Source organism: Dasypus novemcinctus, chromosome 5 (assembly GCF_030445035.2).
Source record: "Dasypus novemcinctus isolate mDasNov1 chromosome 5, mDasNov1.1.hap2, whole genome shotgun sequence".
Lineage (NCBI taxonomy): Eukaryota > Metazoa > Chordata > Mammalia > Cingulata > Dasypodidae > Dasypus > Dasypus novemcinctus.
The window spans coordinates 60,730,951-60,750,533 of record NC_080677.1 but is presented as its reverse complement, the minus strand read 5'-3'; the positions used below and the strand labels follow the sequence as shown (position 1 = coordinate 60,750,533).

Below are 19,583 nucleotides of genomic sequence, written 5' to 3'. Positions count from 1 at the left end.
AAGTTAGTTCACATCCTTGCTTCAGTTCTTCTGAATGTGTTCCTAGTAATGGGATTGCTGGATCATACAGCAGTTCTATGTTTAGCTTCTTATGGTACTGTCAAACTGTCTTCCACAGAGGCTGTACCATTCTACATTCCCACCAACAGTGAGGGAGTATTCCTGTTTCTCCACCTCCTTTCCAGCACTTTTAGTTTTCTGTATTTTTAATAATGCCATTCTATAAGGTGTGAAATGGTATTTCATTGTAGTTTTGATCTGCATTTCCCTAGTAGCAGGTGATGTTGAGCATTTTTTCATGTGCTTTTTGGCCATTTGTATTTCCTCTTTGGATAAATGTCTATTCAAGTCTTTTGCCCATTTTTTATTGGATTGCTTGTCTTTTTACATTGAGATGTATTCTCTCTTTATATAACATAGATATCAAACCCTTATCGTATATGTGGTTTCCCAATATTTTCTCTAATTGAGTAGCTTGTCTTTTTATTTTCTTTAAAGTCTTTTAAGGAACAAAAGTGTTTAATTTTGAGCACATCCCATTTATCTATGTTTTCTTTTGTTGCTCCTGCTTTGGGTGTAAGGTTTAAGAAACTACTGCCTACCACAAGATAATTGAAATTGTTTTCCTACATTTTCTTTAGGATTTTTATAGTTGTAGCTTTTATATTTAGGTCCTTGATTGATTTCGAGTTAATTTTTCTATAAGGTGTAAGATAGGAGTCCACCTTCTTTCGGATATAGAGATTCTTACCCTTCCAAATAAATTTGATAATTTTCTTTTCCATTTCTGCAAAAAAGGCTGTTGAGATTTTTACTGGGATTGCACTAAGTCTGTAAATCAGTTTGGGTAGAATTGACATCTTAATGGTATTGAGTCTTCCAGTGCATGAACACAGAGTGACCTTCCATTTATTTAAGTGTTCCTTGGTTTCTTTTAGCAATGTTTTGTAGTGTTCTGAATACAGGTCCTCTATGTCTTTGGTTAAGTTTATTCCTAAATATTTGATTCTTTCAGTTGCTATTATAAATGAAAATTTTTAAATTTCCTCCTCAGATTGCTCATTAGTATTGTACAGAATTCCTACTGTCACTGATTTTTGTGTTAATCTTTTTTTTTTTAAGATTTATTTTTTATTTATTTCTGTCCCCCTCCCTCCCTACCCCCCACAATTGTCAGCTCTCTGTGTCCATTCGCTGTGTTTTCTTCTGTGTCTGCTTGTATTCTTGTCAGCAGCACTGGGAATCTGTCTCTTTTTGTTGTGTCATCTTGCTGCATCAGCACTCCGACTGTGCAGCGCCACTCCTGAGCAGGCTGCACTTTTTTTTGCACAGGGCGGCTCTCCTTATGGGGCGCACTCCTTGTGCCCATGGGGCTCCCCTATGCAGGGGACACCCCTGTGTGGCAGGGCACTCCTTGAATACATCAGCAGTGCGTGTGGGCCAGTTCCCCACACAGGTCAGGAGGCCCTGGGTTTGAACCCTGGACCTCCCATGTAGTAGGCAGATGCTCTATCAGTTGTGCCAAATCCACTTCCCTGTGTATTAATCTTGTATGCTGCTACTTTGCTAAACTTGTCTATTAGTTCTGGTAGCTTTTTTGTGGATATTTCACAATTTTGTAGATATAGGATATGTCAGTCAATAATGAAAGTTTTACTTCTTCCTTTCCTATTTGGCTGCTTTTTATTTCTTTATCTGGCCTAATTGTTCTGGCTAGAACTTCTAGCACAGTGTTGAATAACAGGAGACAGTGGCATTCTTATCTTGTTCCCCATCTCAGCAGGAAAACTTTCTATCTTTCACTGTTGAATAATGCAGTACTGGCTGTGAGTTTTTTATATATGTGCTTTACCATGTGAGAAAACTTCCATCTCTTCCTATCTTTCAGTGTTTTTATCAACAAAGGATGCTGTATTTTGTCAAATGTCTTTTTCTGTATCAATGGAGAAGATTGTATGATTTTTCTTCTTCAATTTATTAATGTGGTTTATGACACTAATTGATTTTGTTGTGTTGAAAACCCTTGCATACCTGTGATAAAGCCCACTTGATCATGGAGAGTGTGTGTAGCTCGGTGGTTGAGTACCTTCTTCCCATGTATGAGGTGCTGGATTCTATCCCCAGTACCTCTTTAAAAAAATAAACAAAAAAACGGACTTGATCATGGTGTATAATTCTCTTATGTGCTTTTGGATTTGGTTTGTAAATATTTTGTTGAGGATTTTTGTATCCATAGTCATTAGAGATATTGGTCTGTAATTTTTTTCTTTTTCATCGTATCTTTATTTGGTTTTGGTATTTCTTGGTGATATTGGCTTCATAGAATGAGATTGGTAGCATTCCTTCCTGATCAATTTTCTGGAAGATCTTGACCAAGACTGGTATTAGATTGTCTTTGAATGATTGTTAAAATTCACCTGTAAAGCCCTCTGGTCATGGGGTTTTTATCTTTGGGAGATTTTGCTAACTACTTCAATCTCTTTATCTGTGACTACTTTGTTGTGGTCTTCTGGTTCTTCTAGGGTCAATGTAAGTTGTTCATCTGTTTCTAGAAATTGTACATCTCACCTGTGTTATCTGGTAAATTTTTCTGTGGAGTCAGTGTTGATGTCCCAGCTCTCATTTCTGATTTTATTTCTTTGTATCTTCTCTCTTTTTTTCTTTGTCAGTCTAGCTAAGGGTTTGTTAATTTTGTTGGTCTTCTCAAAGAACCAACTTTTGGTTTTGTTGATTCTGTCTATTGTTTTTTGTTCTCAGTTTCATTTAGTTCTGCTCTGATCTTTGTTATTTCTTTCCTTTGGATTGATTTGAGATTAGTTTGCTGTTCTTTTTCTGGTTCTTCCAGATATGCAGTTAATGCTTCTATTTTAGCACTTTCTTCTTTTTTAATGTAAGCATTGAGGGCTGTAAATTTCCCTCTCAGCACTGCCTTTATAGTGTCTGATAGGTTTTGATATGTTGTGTTCTTGTTTTCATTCATCTCAAGATATTCACTGAATTCTCTTTTAATTTCTTCTTTTTTCCACTGATTAATTAAAGTGTGTTGTTTGATCTCTGTGTATTTATGAATTTTCCTTTTTTCTATCCATTATTTATTTCCAGTTTCGTTCCATTTTGATTAGAGAAAGTGTTCTGTATAATTTGTCTTTTTAAATTTATTAAGACCTGTCTTGTGACCCAACATATGGTCTATCCTAGAGAAGGATCCACGAGCCCTCAAAAAGAATGTGTATCCTGCTTTTTTGGAGGAGTATAATACTCTATAAGTATCTATTAGGTCTAGTTCATTTGTCATATTACTCAAACTCTCTGTTTCTTTGTTTATCCTCTGCGTAGATGTTCTGTCCATTGCTGAGAGTGGGTAATAATAGTAGTTGGATTGAAGTCTCCAACTATTGTTGTAGAGATATCTCTGTCTCCCTTCAGTTTTGCCACTGTGTACCTCATGTAACTTGCAGCACCCAGGTTAGGTGCCTAAATATTTATTATAGCTATTTCTTGGTGAAATATCCCCTTTATTAATATATAATGACCTTCTTTATCCCTTATAACAGTTTTGCATTTTAAATATATTATGTCCAATATTAGTATCACTACCCCAGATTTCTTTTGTTTACTATTTTTGTGGACTATCTTTTTGCAACATTTCATTTTCAACCTAGTAGTGTTCTTATGTCTGAGGGAAGTCTCTTGTATATAGCAAATAGCTCATATTTTTGTTTCCAGTCTATCTATGTCTTTTTTTTTTTAAGATTTATTTTATTTTTATTTATTTCTCTCCCCTTACCCCCCACCCCAGTTGTCTGTTCTCTGTGTCTATTTGCTGTGTCTTCTTTGTCCACTTCTGTTGTTGTCAGCGGCATGGGAATCTGTGTTTCTTTTTGTTGTGTCATCTTGTTGTGTCAACTCTCCGTGTGTGCGGTACCATTCTGGGCAGGCTGCACTTTCTTTCACGCTGGGCGGCTCTCCTTATGGGGCGCACTCCTTGCGCGTGGGGCTCCTCTATGCCGGGGACACCCCTGCGTGGCACGGCACTCCTTGCACGCATCAGCACTGTGCATGGGCCCGCTCCACACAGGTCAAGGAGGCCCGAGGTTTGAACCGCGAACCTCCCATGTGGTAGACGGATGCCCTAACCACTGGGCCAAGTCCGCCACCTGTCTATGTCTTTTTACTGGGGAGTTCAAGCTGTTAACATTCAGTGTTATTACTATAAAGGCATTACCAATGACCTCCCAATTTTCAAATCCAATAGCTTCTTTGCAGTCCTTATCATATTTGACTTTGTAAACTAATAAAATTCTTGAAGCCTCTACCTTTGGAAACATTATCTTCTTATCTCCAGGAATGGCTTTCTCAAAATTTTTTCACATGTTCTTTTGTTAACCATTTATATTGAGAGAAGCTCAAATTCTGTTTGTCCTCTCACTATACATTGCTCCTAGGCAAAGTTATCTACCTAACAATGTTTCAGCTCTCTTCCTTACGCAAATGACCTACATCTGCCCAGACCCAAATTTTCAACAGTTAGCTTGACTCCTCCTACACATTATCCATCTAACACTTCAGACTAATCATTTTTCATGCCTACTATATACGCTTTCTCCTGATTTATTAGTATTTCTCTAAATGACTCCTCCCTCATCTAAGAATCAGGTATGCTAGAAATTCAGTCATTGTTTACTTCTTTCCTTTCTCCCTTGATATATTCAGTCTTTTTGAACCTGTGTCTTTTCCCAACCCCTAATCTTCCCTTCCCCTCCCCAACTCCTCTCCCATCATCCCTCATTGTCTTATTTCATATCCTTGTCATCTCTCATCTGGACCATTGAAATAGTCTTGTACCTGGCCTCTCCTCCCTCTCCAAACCTTCCTCTGCATTGCTACAGTTTTCTTCCTTTTTCAGCATTGACCTTTTCCGTCTCAGAAATGACTTGTCTCCCCATTGTTACTAGTGAAAACTCCTAGGTTCTTAGGAAATTTATGACCATCAACAGCTATGTTCCAGGCTACTTTCCAGCTACCTTCTTTTATGTCTGTCCCCTACCTCATCTCCACTTCTCCACATGCCTTGTACGCTTTGGGTTCCCATATTAGACTGTTTTCTTTTCCTCAGATTTGTGATATTCTCTATAAACATGAGAAAGAAAATATCCCCAGAATATTTTTAATTTCTTAAATAAAAATGCTATATAACATAAATATTTTTAGTTTTTTTAAGCAACAGATCAAAGATATTACTATTTCTTGCTTCCATAGCTTTATCAAAACTCTTTATCAGAAATCAAGTTAACTTGATTTGTTAACTCCATAATATACCTTGTACTGTACTTTGTCCGAATTCATTTTGAATTACATGTCATTTAAATTCATTAGTATTTACAAAACATTAGCTCTATTTTCAGAGCATTCAATTTTTAATACATGAAGTAAGCGTTCTCTATTTCCTAACTTTGTGAATGAAAATACAAAGTGAAAACTTTAACTGTTAAACTAAGAATTTGATAATCCTGTGTTTAGCCAACATTTAAGTCATTTCCTAGAATGCAGTTTTAGTCTTCAGCCAGTGACTGGTACAGAGGTCTAAGTGAATTGAGCTGGATTCAAATGTTACATCTGATGATACAATTGATATCATTACTATATGAGATTGAGATAACTCCATGTGGCAATAGCTGCTTTAATAAGACATGTTTTGATAAAAAGCTCTTATTCTCTTGGGTGACTTTCAAACTGAATACTTATTCCAAGTACTTTGAAAATTAAAATGTTTCTTCAGCTTTTAATTTGTTAACTTTGCGCAATTCCTGATAAAAAATATTATATAGAATAAAAGAATAGGCAATTCCTTATCAGGGAATTTCATTGCTGGGTTGTAGCATACTGCCAGGGAGGAGTACTGAATTTAACCTATGCTTTTTATTTCATTTTAGAGAAAACAATTTCACAGCTTATTGTCTGCCCATTTAAACTCTATTTTCTTTACAGTAAGAAATAAGAATAGTCCAGAAAGATAAATCCATAGTTAAATTGGAACTGCTCATAGTCTAACATTTTCCCAGTATACACCTTACTAAAGGTAGCATATTGTAAAATAATCTAAGTGCCCTTTACTATCTTACCATAGCAGGTGCTGCTGTCTAGTGTAGGAATCAAAAATCAAAGTGTCTGCTCCAGACAAATTCAAGCACTTCTTCTATCATCCTGTATTATCTTGAACATCCTATTGCCTGAAATTTTTCTCTCCATGTAGTTAAGTAGGTATTTGTTTCCTTGTTATGCTATAAAGCTTTGAGGATAGGAATCATATATTATCATCTGTGTGTCCACATTACTTAGCAAACCCTATAAGGTGTGTACTTAGTAAATATCTATTTAAAGTTTTTGTAAAAGTTATCAAAGAAAAAATACTACATCAGCCAAGCTTATTTCTACAAAGCTCCATTTGCATAGCATTATCCTTCTCATTCTTATCTGTTTGGTTATTGAATAATGATACATTCTATATTTGTGCAGTTAATTTTGAATCTCAATCAGTTTTGTTTTGTTGCAGTCCTCTTGTTAAAAGACCTTACAGTTTCAATGTTATCATGTTTTAATTTAATGTTACAACTTTTTTTTTACTATAATTATTAGCTGTAATTAATATATACTTTTAAAATACTGTTATTCTAGTTACAGATGAATCTATACCCTCTTATTCTGGAAGTGATATGCCAAGAAATGACAATAGCATGTGGTCAAAAGTAGCTGAAGAAGGAACAGATCTGTCACAACGACTGGTGAGGAGTGGTTTTGCTGGACCTGAAATTGACCCAGAAAATGAAGAACTTATGTTGAACATTAGCTCTCGGTTACAAGCAGCAGTTGAAAAACTCCTGGAAGCCATAAGTGAAACTAGTAGTCAGGTAACTTCCTTATATTTCTAATATGTACTGAGTTTGAGTAGGAATTCTTTTAATCCATGGAATGACGAAAGCTTTTCTCTATATTCTCTCACAGAAATTTAGTTAGGCTCCCTTTTAATAATTGGTTGTCATTGAAACAACCAATACCAATATCAATATTATTCTTTTCAAGTGGTAAGGGTTCATAAACTGGATTGATGAGCCCTTCCAGTTCTAAAATTCATTTTTTTATTAGAAAATTTGTAGGTTTAGAGAAAAATCATACATAAAATATAGAATTTCATATACCACCCTATTATTAACATCTTGCATTAGTGTGATATATTTGTTACAGTTGACAAAAGAACATTTTATATACCGTAGTTCATAGTTTACAGTAGAGTGTACTGTTTGTGTTCTACAGTCCTGTGGATTTTTTAAAATTCTGGTAACATATGTACAACCTAAAAATTCCCCTTTTAACCACACTCAATATCTAAATCATTGATGTTAATTACATTCAAAATGTTGTGGTTCTTCACCACCATCCATTAACAAAACTTTACAGACAACCCAAATAGAAACTGTACAATTTAAGCATTAACTCCCATTCCCTGCACCCACCCCAATCCCTGGTAACCTATAGTCTAGTTTCTGACTCTGAATTTGCTTATTCTAGTTATTTCTTATCAGTGAGCTCATATAATATTTGTCCTTTTATGTCTGCCTTATTTCACTCAGCATGGTGTCTTCAAGGTACATCTGTGTCAGAACCTCATTGCTTTTTTTTTTTGTATTTTTATTTATTTCTCTCCTCTTCCCCCCCTCCCAGTTGTCTGCTGTCTGTGTCCATTTGCTGTCTGTTCTACTGTGACTGCGTCTATCCTTATTAGCGGCACCAGGAATCTGTGTTTCTTTGTTGCCATCTTGTTGTGTCAGCTATCTGTGTGTACGGTCCCATTCTTGGGCAGGCTACACTTTCTTTCACGCTGGGCAGCTCTCCTTACAGGGCGCCCTCCTTGCACGTGGGGCACCCCTACACAGGGGACACCCCTGCGTGGCACAGCTCTCCTTGTGTGCATCAGCACTGTGCATGGGCCAGCTCCACACGGGTGAGGGAGGCCTGGGGTTTGAACCGCAGACCTCCCACGTGGTAGACAGATGCCCTATCCATTGGGCCAAGTCTGCTTCCCTCATTGCTTTTTAAGGCTGAGTGGTATCCCGTTGTATGTAGACCACACCTTGTTTACCCATTCATTGGTTTCTTTATGGACACTGGGTTGCCTCGATCTTTTGATATTTATGAATAATACCACTATGAACATCAGTGTACAAACATCTGTTTGAGTCCTTCCTTTCTGTTATTTGAGTATATTTCTACAAGTAGGACTGCCAAGTCATATGGTAGTTCTGTACTTAACTTTTTGAGGAACTGCCACACTGTCTTCCACAGTATCTGCACCATTTCACATTCCCAGCAGCAATGAGTGGGTGTTCCTATTTCTCCATATCCTCTTCAACATTTGTAATTTTCTTGTTTTTAATGGTAACCTTGCATTTCCCTGGTGGCTAATGATGTCGAACATCTTTTCATGTGCTTTTTTACCGTCTTTTGCCCGTTCTTTAACCAGGTTTTTGCCTTTTTTTTTTTTAGTTGTAGGGCTTCTCTATGTATCTGAACATTAAACCTTATTGGATATGCGGTTTCCGTATATTTTCTCCCATTGGGTAGGTTGTCTTTTTACTTCCATTATAAAGTCCTTTGATGCACAAAAGTTTTTAGTTTTGATGAGGTGCCATTTATCTATTATTTCTATTGTTGGTTATCCTTTTGTTGTAAAGTCTAAAAAATCATTGCCTAAAAAACAAGGTTCTGAAGATGCTTCTCTATGTTTTCTTCTAGGAATTTTATAGTATTTTTTCTTATATTAGGTCTTTGAACCATTTTTTATTGATTTTTGTATTTGATGTGAGGTAGATGTCCACCTTCATTCTTTTGTATATGGACATCTCATTTTCCTTAATTTTTTTTTTTTGGGGCCGGGTTGAACCCAGGACCTCGTATGTGGGAAGCTGGTACCTAACCACTGAGTAACATTAGCTTCCCTGTGTTGGTCTTTTTATTTGTTTTGCTTGTTGTTTGCTTTTGTTTTTTCAAGAGACACTGGTAATCTGACCAGGGACCGCCCATGTGGGAGACAGCTGCTCATATCTACTCCCTGATTTTGTTTTAATTTTAAGGTTTTCTAGACTCTCATATATTACATTTTTTTATACAAAAAGATCTTAAAATAAATATATTAAATTATTATTTAATAATTTAATAACTGCTTAAAATAAATTATTATTTGAATGGAACATTTCATACAATGGAAAAATTAAACAGTTATAAGGAATCTCTAAAACAAAACCATGGGCTTTATTATGTCATAACACACCACTATTACAATATAACGGATCACACTTACAGTTTCTTCACATAATTTTTTCCTGCACTTCAGAAAATAAATGGATTACCTCATTTTACAGATTATCTCCTGATAGGAAATTAGAGTGTACTGTACATTCTTCATTAAAGTACTGTTTTTACTGAAACTTTAAAAACATATAATCATTGTATATATAGCTTAAACTGCGATATTCTCTGTAAAATTTTACACCATGGATGGTAGTTGTCTTTTAAGTTATAGTATTTAGAATTTTAAACATTAATTATTGTTTTTAAAGTGATGAAAATTTACTTACGTAAAAATATTTAACTTAAAACAACAGTAGAATCATAGCTGTCCTGTTAATCAAATGAATGAATGCTTCATTGACATCAGCCACAGGGCCAGTATCATTAACATTATATGCATTGATAAGTTTATTCAGAGAATTCTAGACCCAAGTATATTTATTTCAAGGTGTAGGAGAAATAGAAATTGAGAAATTGAAAGAGTATCTTTGATATTCTGTTATTTCTAATGTCTGACTGTCATTGATGCTACCTTTTTTCTCATAAGAAATTATTCACCATGGTATGACTTTGCAGTAGCAATGACTATTGGACTTAGTAAATCTGATCAATATGTTGTATATTTGGTGATTTACTTCCAGATTCACTTACCTTTAGGTCAGATTAATGATTATAGGCCATTTGTTGAGTCATCTCTGAGCTAGTGACACTTGATATAATATAATTACTCCCTGGTTAACTTATTATTATCAGCCTATTATTATTTTTTCCATCCTGGTAACTTGTTATTGGTTTTCACTGAGGAAGGTGTATGATTCCTGGTGCTTCTTAAAAAACAAATAACAAGCAAACAAACAAAAACAACTCAGGGGAGCCAGTGTTGCTCAGTGGTTGAGTGCCAGCTTCCCTTGTACAAGGTCCCTGGGAAAAAAAGAATGAGAGGTGGAAGCAACGACTTAAAAGACAGAAACTGGGTCACAAATAAAATTTGTGGCAAAGTCATAGTATGTTGGTGTAAATCAGTATGTGTTTCAAGAACAGGTAGTTTGTTTCATAAGACCCTTTGGAATGTGGTAGAAGCCAAGAGTAGTGGGATAGGCAGTGGACACATAGCAAAGTCCTTTGTGGGCTAGTTAAGGAGTTTTAACCTATGCTGAAGAGTGTGGGAAATCCCTGAAATATTTTAATAGGAGAATAATAATTATTAAATGTGTGTTGTAAAGAGATTGCTCAGACAGAAGTGTGAGGGGTGAAATGAGCAAGAGGGTAGTGAGGAAAGCTGTTCAGTGTAGAGACAGGACACAATCTTTTTTTTTTTTTAAAGATTTATTTTATTTATTTCTCTCCCCTTCCCCCCCCCCTCAGGTGTCTATTCTCTGTGTCCATTTTGCTGTGTGTTCTTCTTTTTGTCTGCTTCTTTTGTTGTCAGCGGCATGGGAATCTGTGTTTCTTTTTGTTGCGTCAGCTTTCCGTTGTGTGCAGCACCATTCTTGGGCAGGCTGCACTTTCTTTCGCGCGGGGCTGCTCTCCTTACGGGACGCACTCCTTGCGAGGCACTCCTTGCATGGGGCTGCCCTACGCGGACGGGGGGGAGGGGGGGCATGGGGAACGGATGGACACCCCTGCTTGGCAGGGCACTCTTCCGCGCATCAGCACTGCGCATGGGCCAGCTCCACACGGGTCAAGGAAGCCCAGGGTTTGAACTGCGGACCTCCCATGTGGTAGACAGATGCCCTATCCACTGGACCAAATCCGCTTCCCCACTTAACATTTTGAGTGAGAGGTGATAGAGCTCAAGTTCAGGCAAGAGGGAAGAGAGGATGTTTTTATGGAGCCTGGTTCCTAGGTAAGTGGGGATGGAACCCAGAGCACATGTAGAGGATGTGGCCTTTGGATCAGAGGGATCTTCCATCTATTAAGATTGGAGTGAGGGTAGGCCTGTGGGATTGTGGTTTTGTATAGGGTTAAGTTTCGTTTGAAAAGACTCATAAACTAAGCAAATACTGTCAAATAGTCAAGGTTCTTGGTGGTTGGTTTGTTTTTTAAGATGTGGTTTATGTTGTATAATTAGGGAAGATACTTGATTAAGCCTTGTACTTAGTTTTGAGGTTAAGGCTGCTTTAGGTTCCTTACACCCTGCTTTGATAAAAGAATAAAAAACCATTTTTACTGCCACATATCATGGCATTGGGCAACTATCTACCTTATAGGCTGGTTTCATAAAATATAGCAGTTTTTTGTTTTGTCATGTCCTCACCGCCTTCCGAAATGGCTCCCCCATCTGTCTGCTCATTATTGCGCTTGCTGTTTTTCATTTGCTGTCTGCTCCCTGCGTCTACTCAGAATCTCCAGGAATGAACCCAGGAACTCCCATGTTGGAGGCAGGCGCCTAACTGCTTGAGCCACATCTGCTTTCCTAGAAGTTTTTCACTTTATGTATTTGATCTGAGAAGTGATTTGTCTAATGATATGTTCAAGTCCATACATTTATTATGATACAGTTTACTTCTTTTTTTTTTTTGCCCTGACAGGTTTATATTCAGCCTATTGGTGGTTTCCTGTTGAGTGGGCTAGCTTACATTACAATATGAGGAAAATTGCTTGGAGACTACCCTCGGGTCCTTACAAAGCTAACTCTTTAAACACTGTCATTATTCAGTAATCTCTTTTTGGTTCTGCCATTCTCTTCCATAAGTAGTTTCATAGGTTTCTTGACTCTTGTATCAGAAACAAATAGAAATCAGTCTGTTCTGTGGGACTACTGCTTCAAAAATTAAAGTGTTCCAGAATCCAGGGGTGCTATTTAGACTCATAGGAGATTATTTACCAAGAGATTCCTTTAGGCCCTGGTATAAATTTATGAATAAGGAATTTTTTCCTACAGAATGATTTTCATTAAACCTCCTGAGTTTCCTAATTTTTGTTTTTGAGAATAATGGAACCGAAAATATATGATGCTATATTTTCTCTAAAAGGGAGACTTTTCCTGAGAATAAAACAGGAGTATATACTAAGTTTGTGTTTTATCATTGTCTTTTAAACTTAAATAATTGAAATTCACAGAAACTGCCATCAAGTATTGCCCTCATTGCACTTAGCATTGATCAGGGCTCTGTCAGGGACTTGTACCCAGGATTTAGTCCCTCAACTAACTAACTTATAAAAATAAGTAAAAAAATAAAAATCCAGAAGAACATAAAGAAGTGTTTTAAAATTTAAGGGAAATTATTTATGGGGCAGAGGTTAAGTGGCCTGACATATGGTTAAATTAAAGCTATTTAGTTTGGAAAATATAACTCTATACAGCAAATTAACAACCTTCAAAAATACATTAAGTTTTTAATCTCTCTGAAACCTGAAGGTATGAGCCTATCTGAATAATTGTGTCCTTCTAAAAATTGAAGTTTTTTAATTTTTAAAAATTTTATTAAAGTATGTCATTCATACATGAACATGCATAAACAATAAGTGGATAGTAAGAACTGTAAACTTAAAAAACAAACATGCATTTCATTATACAGGGCTTTCATACATCACTTCATCACCAACACCTTGCATTGTTGTGAAACATTTGTTACAAACTATGAAAGATCATTGTCAAAATATTACTACTAACTATAGCCCATATCTTAAATTTGGTGTCTTTTCCCTCAATCCACCTGATTATTAACACCCTTTAATATACATTTGTTATAATCCATGAGAGATTATACATCACAGTCCATCTTCCACCATTGAATTTCCTGTGTTACATAGTCCCATGTATTATACAGTCCATTCAAAGTGTATACTCAGTGGCTCTCATTTTCATCAGAGAGTTGTGTTGTTATCATCTCAGTCAATTTTAGAATGTTCTCATTACTCCAAAAGGAAGAATTCCATTCCCCTTATGCCCTCCTATTGTCTCTTAGAATTGATATAAGATCTTCTTTGTCATTGCTGCAAAAATATTACAATATTACTGTTAATTGTCATCCATAAGTTACATTATACATTATAATTTTCTCATGTAGCATTATATTCTTAGCCCTTTGTAAAAGAACATTATTATATTTATACTATTAACCATAATCTTCATTGACCAGCAAAATCACTGTTATACATTCCCCAGATTATTCTCTAGTTTACTTTAAATTGACATTTACATCCACAGACTACCACTTAGTTATACTCACTATATTGTGTTTCCATCAACTCTATTCATTTTCATACTGTTACAATAAACATTATTAAAAATTCTACATACATTAAGCATCAGCTTCTATTCTCCACCCACATTCAATCTCCCGGTAACCTATACTCTAGAGTTTACCTCTGTTAGTTTACTTGTTGTATTTAGTTCATGTTAGTGAGACTGTACAATATTTGTCCTTTCGTGTCTGACTTATTTCACTCAACATAATGTCCTCTAGGTTCATCCAAGTTGTCATATGCATCCCGATTTCATTTTTTCTAACAACTAAATAGTATTCCATTGTATGTATATACCACCTTTTGTTTATCCATTCATCAGTTGATGGACACTTGGTCTAGTTCCATATTTTAGGCATTATGAATAATGCTGCTCTGAACATCGTTGTGCAAATGTCAGTTCATGTCCTTGCTTTCAGTTCTTCTGATTATATTTCTAGTAATGGGATTGCTGGATCATACAGCAGTTCTGTATTCAGCTCCTTAAGGTACTGCCAAACTGTCTCCACTGAGGCTGCACATTCTATATTCCCATCAACAGTGAAGGAGTATTCCTATTCTCCACATCCTCTCTAGCACTTGTAGTTTTCTGTTTTGTTTTTAATTTTTAATAATGGCTATTCTATAAGATCAGAAAAGGTATCTTACTGTAGTTTCGAACTGCATTTCCCTAATCGCTAGTGATGTTGAGTATTTTTTCATGTGCTTTTTGGCCATTTGTATTTACTCTTTGGATAAATGTCTCTTCAAGTCATTTGCACATTTTTAATTGGGTTGCTTGTCTTTTTATTATTGAGATGTTTTAGCTCTCTATTTTTAAATATATATATTTTTTTAAGATATTCAGTTTATGTAAATGTTACATAAAAATACAGGGGATTCCCACATGCCCCATTCCCTATACCTCCCACACTTTCCCACATTAACAACATCCTTCATTAGTGTGGTGCATTCATTACAATTGATGAAATTATTTTGGAGCATTGCACTAACCATGGATTATAGTTTACATTGTAATTTACTCTCTTTCCCACACCATTTTGTAGATTATGGCAAGATATGTAATGGCCTATATCTGTCGTTGTAATGTCATTCAGGACAGTTTCCCAACATTATCTACCATTGAGTAGGCTGCCTTTTTACTTCCTTGACAGTCTTTTGAAGAAAGAAAGTGTTTAATTTTGAGGAGATCTCATTCACCAATTTTTTTTCTTTTATTGATCATGCTTTGGGTGTAAGGTTTAAGAAACTACCATCTACCTCAAGGTCTTGAAGATATTATCCTACATTTTCTTTGAGTAGTTTTATGGTTGTAACTTTATTATTTAGGTCCTTGAATTCATTTTGAGTTAATTTTGTATAATATGTGAGATGGGGTCCTCTTTCTTTCTTTTGGATATGGTCCCAGAACCATTTGTTGAAGAGTGGTAGACAGCTATAGTAATAATGTTGGTAGTAGGTATAACAACACCAGTATTTCATTTGCTGTATTATGAAATTTTAGCTAAAGTGAACATTCTACAGTGGATTCTTCACATTTGTATTCAGAAATCATACTCCCATCACAGCAGAAAGAAGTGGAAAACAGAATTGTTCCAACTAAAGAAATAAATTTTGACCAACATGATCATAAATTATATAGTCTGGATTCTCAGTCACCTGCTGTTCTACACAAAACCTAGCAATTACCTCATAATCACAATGTTAGTGATCACTTGGGCATCTGAAATGCAGTGTATCAATTATATTCAATAATCATATTCAAAGCATTATTTTGGAAGAGTGAAGATGATTTGCTCTGTGTATGTGTTTTTTCCTTCACCTTTTTTTTAAAGCCATTTACGAGTGGCTTGTATATGCAAATCCCTAAACTTACTAATTGTTGAGGTTTAGAATAATCAGTCTTTAATTTCTCTGGAAATTGGTATCATTGCTTAAAGAAGTGAATTTAAATATGTGTTTAGGAAGTTCTTAACCTGGAAAATGCATTATTTTTCTTATTCAGTACTACTTATGTTTAAATTTTTATTTTTTAATTATTTTTTGGTTTAAGGTTATTAATCTTAAACAATATGAATGATAGAATTAGATGTTTGAAACTGAAGTAAATTTACTACGAGCCAACAAAGTAATTAGTTGTAAAAATAAGTTTGACTTATATTATTTAGCCAATAATTTGACTAAATTATTAAGTATGTACAAATTATTCAGTACATACTTAATACTCCATCCTGAAACCTTTTAAAAACACATTTAATACGTATGCTACAAAAACATAAGTAGAAATAGAAAAGGGAAAGTAATGTATAATTTCTGTAACAGAGGCTAAGAAAGTCCTCAAAATAATGTGTTATGGTTGGGAAGTTGCCAGAAATAATTATGATTATTCAGTACACTTTGATAACTGTATTAGTAATATGGATGCAAACATACTGATTTCACAATTTTTTTAAAGCATTTTTTTTGATGGGCTGGAAAAACAACAGCTTGTCCTAGAAGCATTATAAATTTGCCTAATTGCTCTGAAAAAAGCTCTGACAGGAAACTTGGATCCTGTTAGGCAGGCTATTTGTGGGCGTATTGATTCACATTCCACCTGTCAGTGTACCTATAGGTAAAGATATTAAACCACACCCTCTGTTCTGACCTTTTCCTCAGGGGACACTGACTAGAATCCTTTGGCTCAGCTGAGAGTTGATTTGCATAGCTCAGTTTAGAAGAGCTTTTCCTTTTGAATTGAGTGAAGCAGCAACAACAAGGGAAATAATGTTGCAACTCTTCTGACTGCTTACTATGGAGATTTAAAACTTGACCTTGCCTGCTAGGTTCTGCTTGGAAGGCTTATAACCACAGACAAATCTGATATTGCAAGTTCTTTATTGCTCAGTTAATGAGATTTTTACATTTTCTTTCTAATATTCTTCAAGGATTTGATTATTCTAATTGAAAAATTTTGTTTGATTTTGGCTTTGTTTTTTTGTTTGTTTTTTTTGGGAGGGGGCTTTTTTGGTTTTGTCTTGTTTTAGATGAAGACTGATGGAGATCTAGTTTTTTTTAGATTTGTGGGGTTTTTTTTCCCTAGGCATTTTTCTCCAGTTTTTTGTTCAATTGTGTGAATTAATTTTGTAATAATTATTTGATCTAAAAATAATTTTTCATACTGACACGGTGTATCTTTATCAACTAAAGAGAGCTTTTTAATGTAGTGGGAACATGGTAAATCGAATGAGGAGGATTAGCAGCTACACCTTCTAGAATGGATCCTTACAGGACTTATTTGAAAACTGTCAAACTCAGTGGTTCATGGTTGGAAGAACAAGATGAAGATATTTATGAGGTTGAATCTCGTGTGCCTTTACCATATCCTTTTCCTCTGTGTGAGCATTTGAATGAAAATAACTCAGTAATTATTAATACTTCTATTTTTCATTTTATTCACAAAAGAAATGGGCATATATTAAAGCTGATTTCTAAAGTTTCATTGCCTACCCCTCCTTATTCAGTAAGTATGAAAAAATATTTATTTAGTTAAAAACTTAGGTATAATGAGAAATGAAATTTTATGTGCCTTTAGTAAGGTTTAGTGCAGTGAAACCTTGTTCTGTTTTTTACTTGCTACCTTACTCATTCATTCTGGAATTATTAAGGGACTAAATTTGGTCTGTGAGCCCCATCTTGGCTCATTTTTAATTCAAGAAAGCAGAATGAGATAATATTACAATTCTCCAATTCCAGGCAGGCTATTTTTAAAAATACTGGTGGAGTTTAATAATTTTGCTTTTGTATTTTATCAATCCTAAGTAAAAATGGAATGATTGTATTTGAGGGACCAAGCATTTTGGTACCTGAAAGTTAAGCCACTTGTCATTGAGCCTATTAGAAAATCATATGGCATATTGACTGTAACACCAGACAAGGAAAAGATTCTAATTTTAGGTAACTCTTTGAGGAAATCATATTCCGTGTTTTTGAAATGCTTACTAATCCTTTAAGGAAATACTCTTTCAAGTTTTTTTTAATGTGAAATGTATTTTATAAACATTGTTAAGGGGGATGATTTAGCATAAAGAGGCCTGCATATTTGTTAAGGTTATTTTGACATATAAATATGTCATGAATGAGTCACAAGTTATTCAGTATAACTACAAGTTATCAGTACTTTTTATGACTTTCATGGCTTTAACTCTACTCCACTGGTTAATATTTAAAAAGCCAGATGTTTTTCAGAAATTAGTTTTATTATCTCTCCTGTAACTTTTAAGTGACAATACTTATTGATACTTTATGTATACTTTTAATGTAATGGTAATTATTAAGCTATTTTAATATTTTGAAAATATTGAATATGAAATCTTTATATGCTTGATATTATTACACATATTAGTACATATTACCAATAAATCATACCTTAACTGGATAGAAAAGATTTTTAAAGTATAAAGTATTTAGATGAACATTTGAAGGAATGACTTATCCCAATAAAGTTTGGAATGGAGCCTATCTCTTATATTAAATCAAATTAGTGTGCTAGATTTGCTGTATTTGTTAAAACTTTTTGTTTATTTTGTTTTGTAAAACCAAAGTTATTTCTTGTGGTTTTATGGAAAATATAATTTAAGTGCACTGTAAGGCTGGTCAGAAAGAAGACTATAGAAGCAAAGACATTTAATTTTTCTATATAAAGCAAATATATATTTTCTTAGTTTGCAAAGTAAATTTGAAAGAGGTAAAAAAATCATATCCTTCTTGGCCATAACTTTGAATGCTTACAGAGGTTACATGTATTTTCCAGATAACTATTATATAATTTACAGAAAAATTGCTTGTGTATAGATAGAAGTAGTTGATATATATTTTTTACAATATAGATTGTAAATCAGGAGTGTAATTTTACACAAATTTGTTCATTTTTTATGGTTATGTTTATAGTAACATTAACATATATTAATTATCCACACTTAAAGGAAAAATACTTCTTTGCCAGTCAAAAGTAAAAATATTTGTAAATTTTATCCTTTTTTTAGGTAACATATCACAGCTATTTTAGGAAGTATTTTATGATTTAACATTAAATTTTCTATTATGAGTCTTAAATGTATATTCATATTATTTTCAGATAAGTCGTGGATGATATTTAAAACATTCACTTAAAACAAGTAATTGAATACTGGATATTTTGGAAGGTAATTTAGAATTATGGTAAAAAGTTGGAACCCTAAAATCCATTTGCTATGGTAAATGCCACTCAAATGTGAAAAAGCAGTCTTTAAAAATAAAATATTCTTACATATCCATACTTTTCTAGTACATTATTTATGTTTGACTATAAATGAGAAACCACACAAGTTTGACTTATATTTTAAGTTTAAAACATAGTGATAATGTCTTTCTAAAACACAAAATACTATTATATAAATTTAGACATTCTTATGATGTTGTAGGCCTATTAATATGTGTAGGACTGTAGGGGATAGTGTTAATGATCTAGAACTAGAAACATTTGAGCTCAGTTTTCAATAATATCAGAAAAGCCAGTTCTGACACCCAGAATCCCAGAAAAGTAAGGCAGAGTCAGTGCTTTTCTGCAGTTTCACACAGAGGATTCAGCAATAGTGATCCAATTAATCTCCTAATTCAGAGCTTTGATCCAAAGTCTGTACTTTACTGTCATCTAAAAATTGTTTACAGATGTAGTTGCTTTGTATCAGTGACATCATTTTCAGAAAGGTGTGTTTATGGTTAATACCTCTGTATCCTAATAATTTGAAAACTAAATATTCATGTAGAGTTTTGTAGAGATTTCACAAACACAAATTTAAAGCTTTTAGTAAAACGGGTGGGTCATAAGTGTAGTTTCTTTTTGTTGTACACTCTGATGTTTTTGTCACTGTTGCCATTTTATTCATCATTTATTATTAGTTTTCCACAGTGTATAACAGATACTATAGGAGTCCCAGTCAATAGACTGTTAAACATAATGATAATAAAGTTTATCATAGAACACAGTCATATAAAATGCGTTAGCAAATTCAAATGAGCCTGTGCTT

General features: G+C 34.4%; 1 protein-coding gene across 8 annotated transcripts in view; it reads left to right on the top strand.

Annotated features, from left to right (window-relative positions):
* AKAP9 (A-kinase anchoring protein 9) overlaps nucleotides 1–19,583 on the top strand; it is a 202,505-nt gene that overhangs the window by 121,580 nt on the left and 61,342 nt on the right. For all 8 annotated transcript variants that reach the window (XM_058297001.2, XM_058297000.2, XM_058297003.2 and 5 more), the window contains one exon: nucleotides 6,676–6,908. In XM_058297001.2, the coding sequence (XP_058152984.1) occupies nucleotides 6,676–6,908 (233 nt within the window). The remainder of the gene's footprint in view (nucleotides 1–6,675; nucleotides 6,909–19,583) is intronic.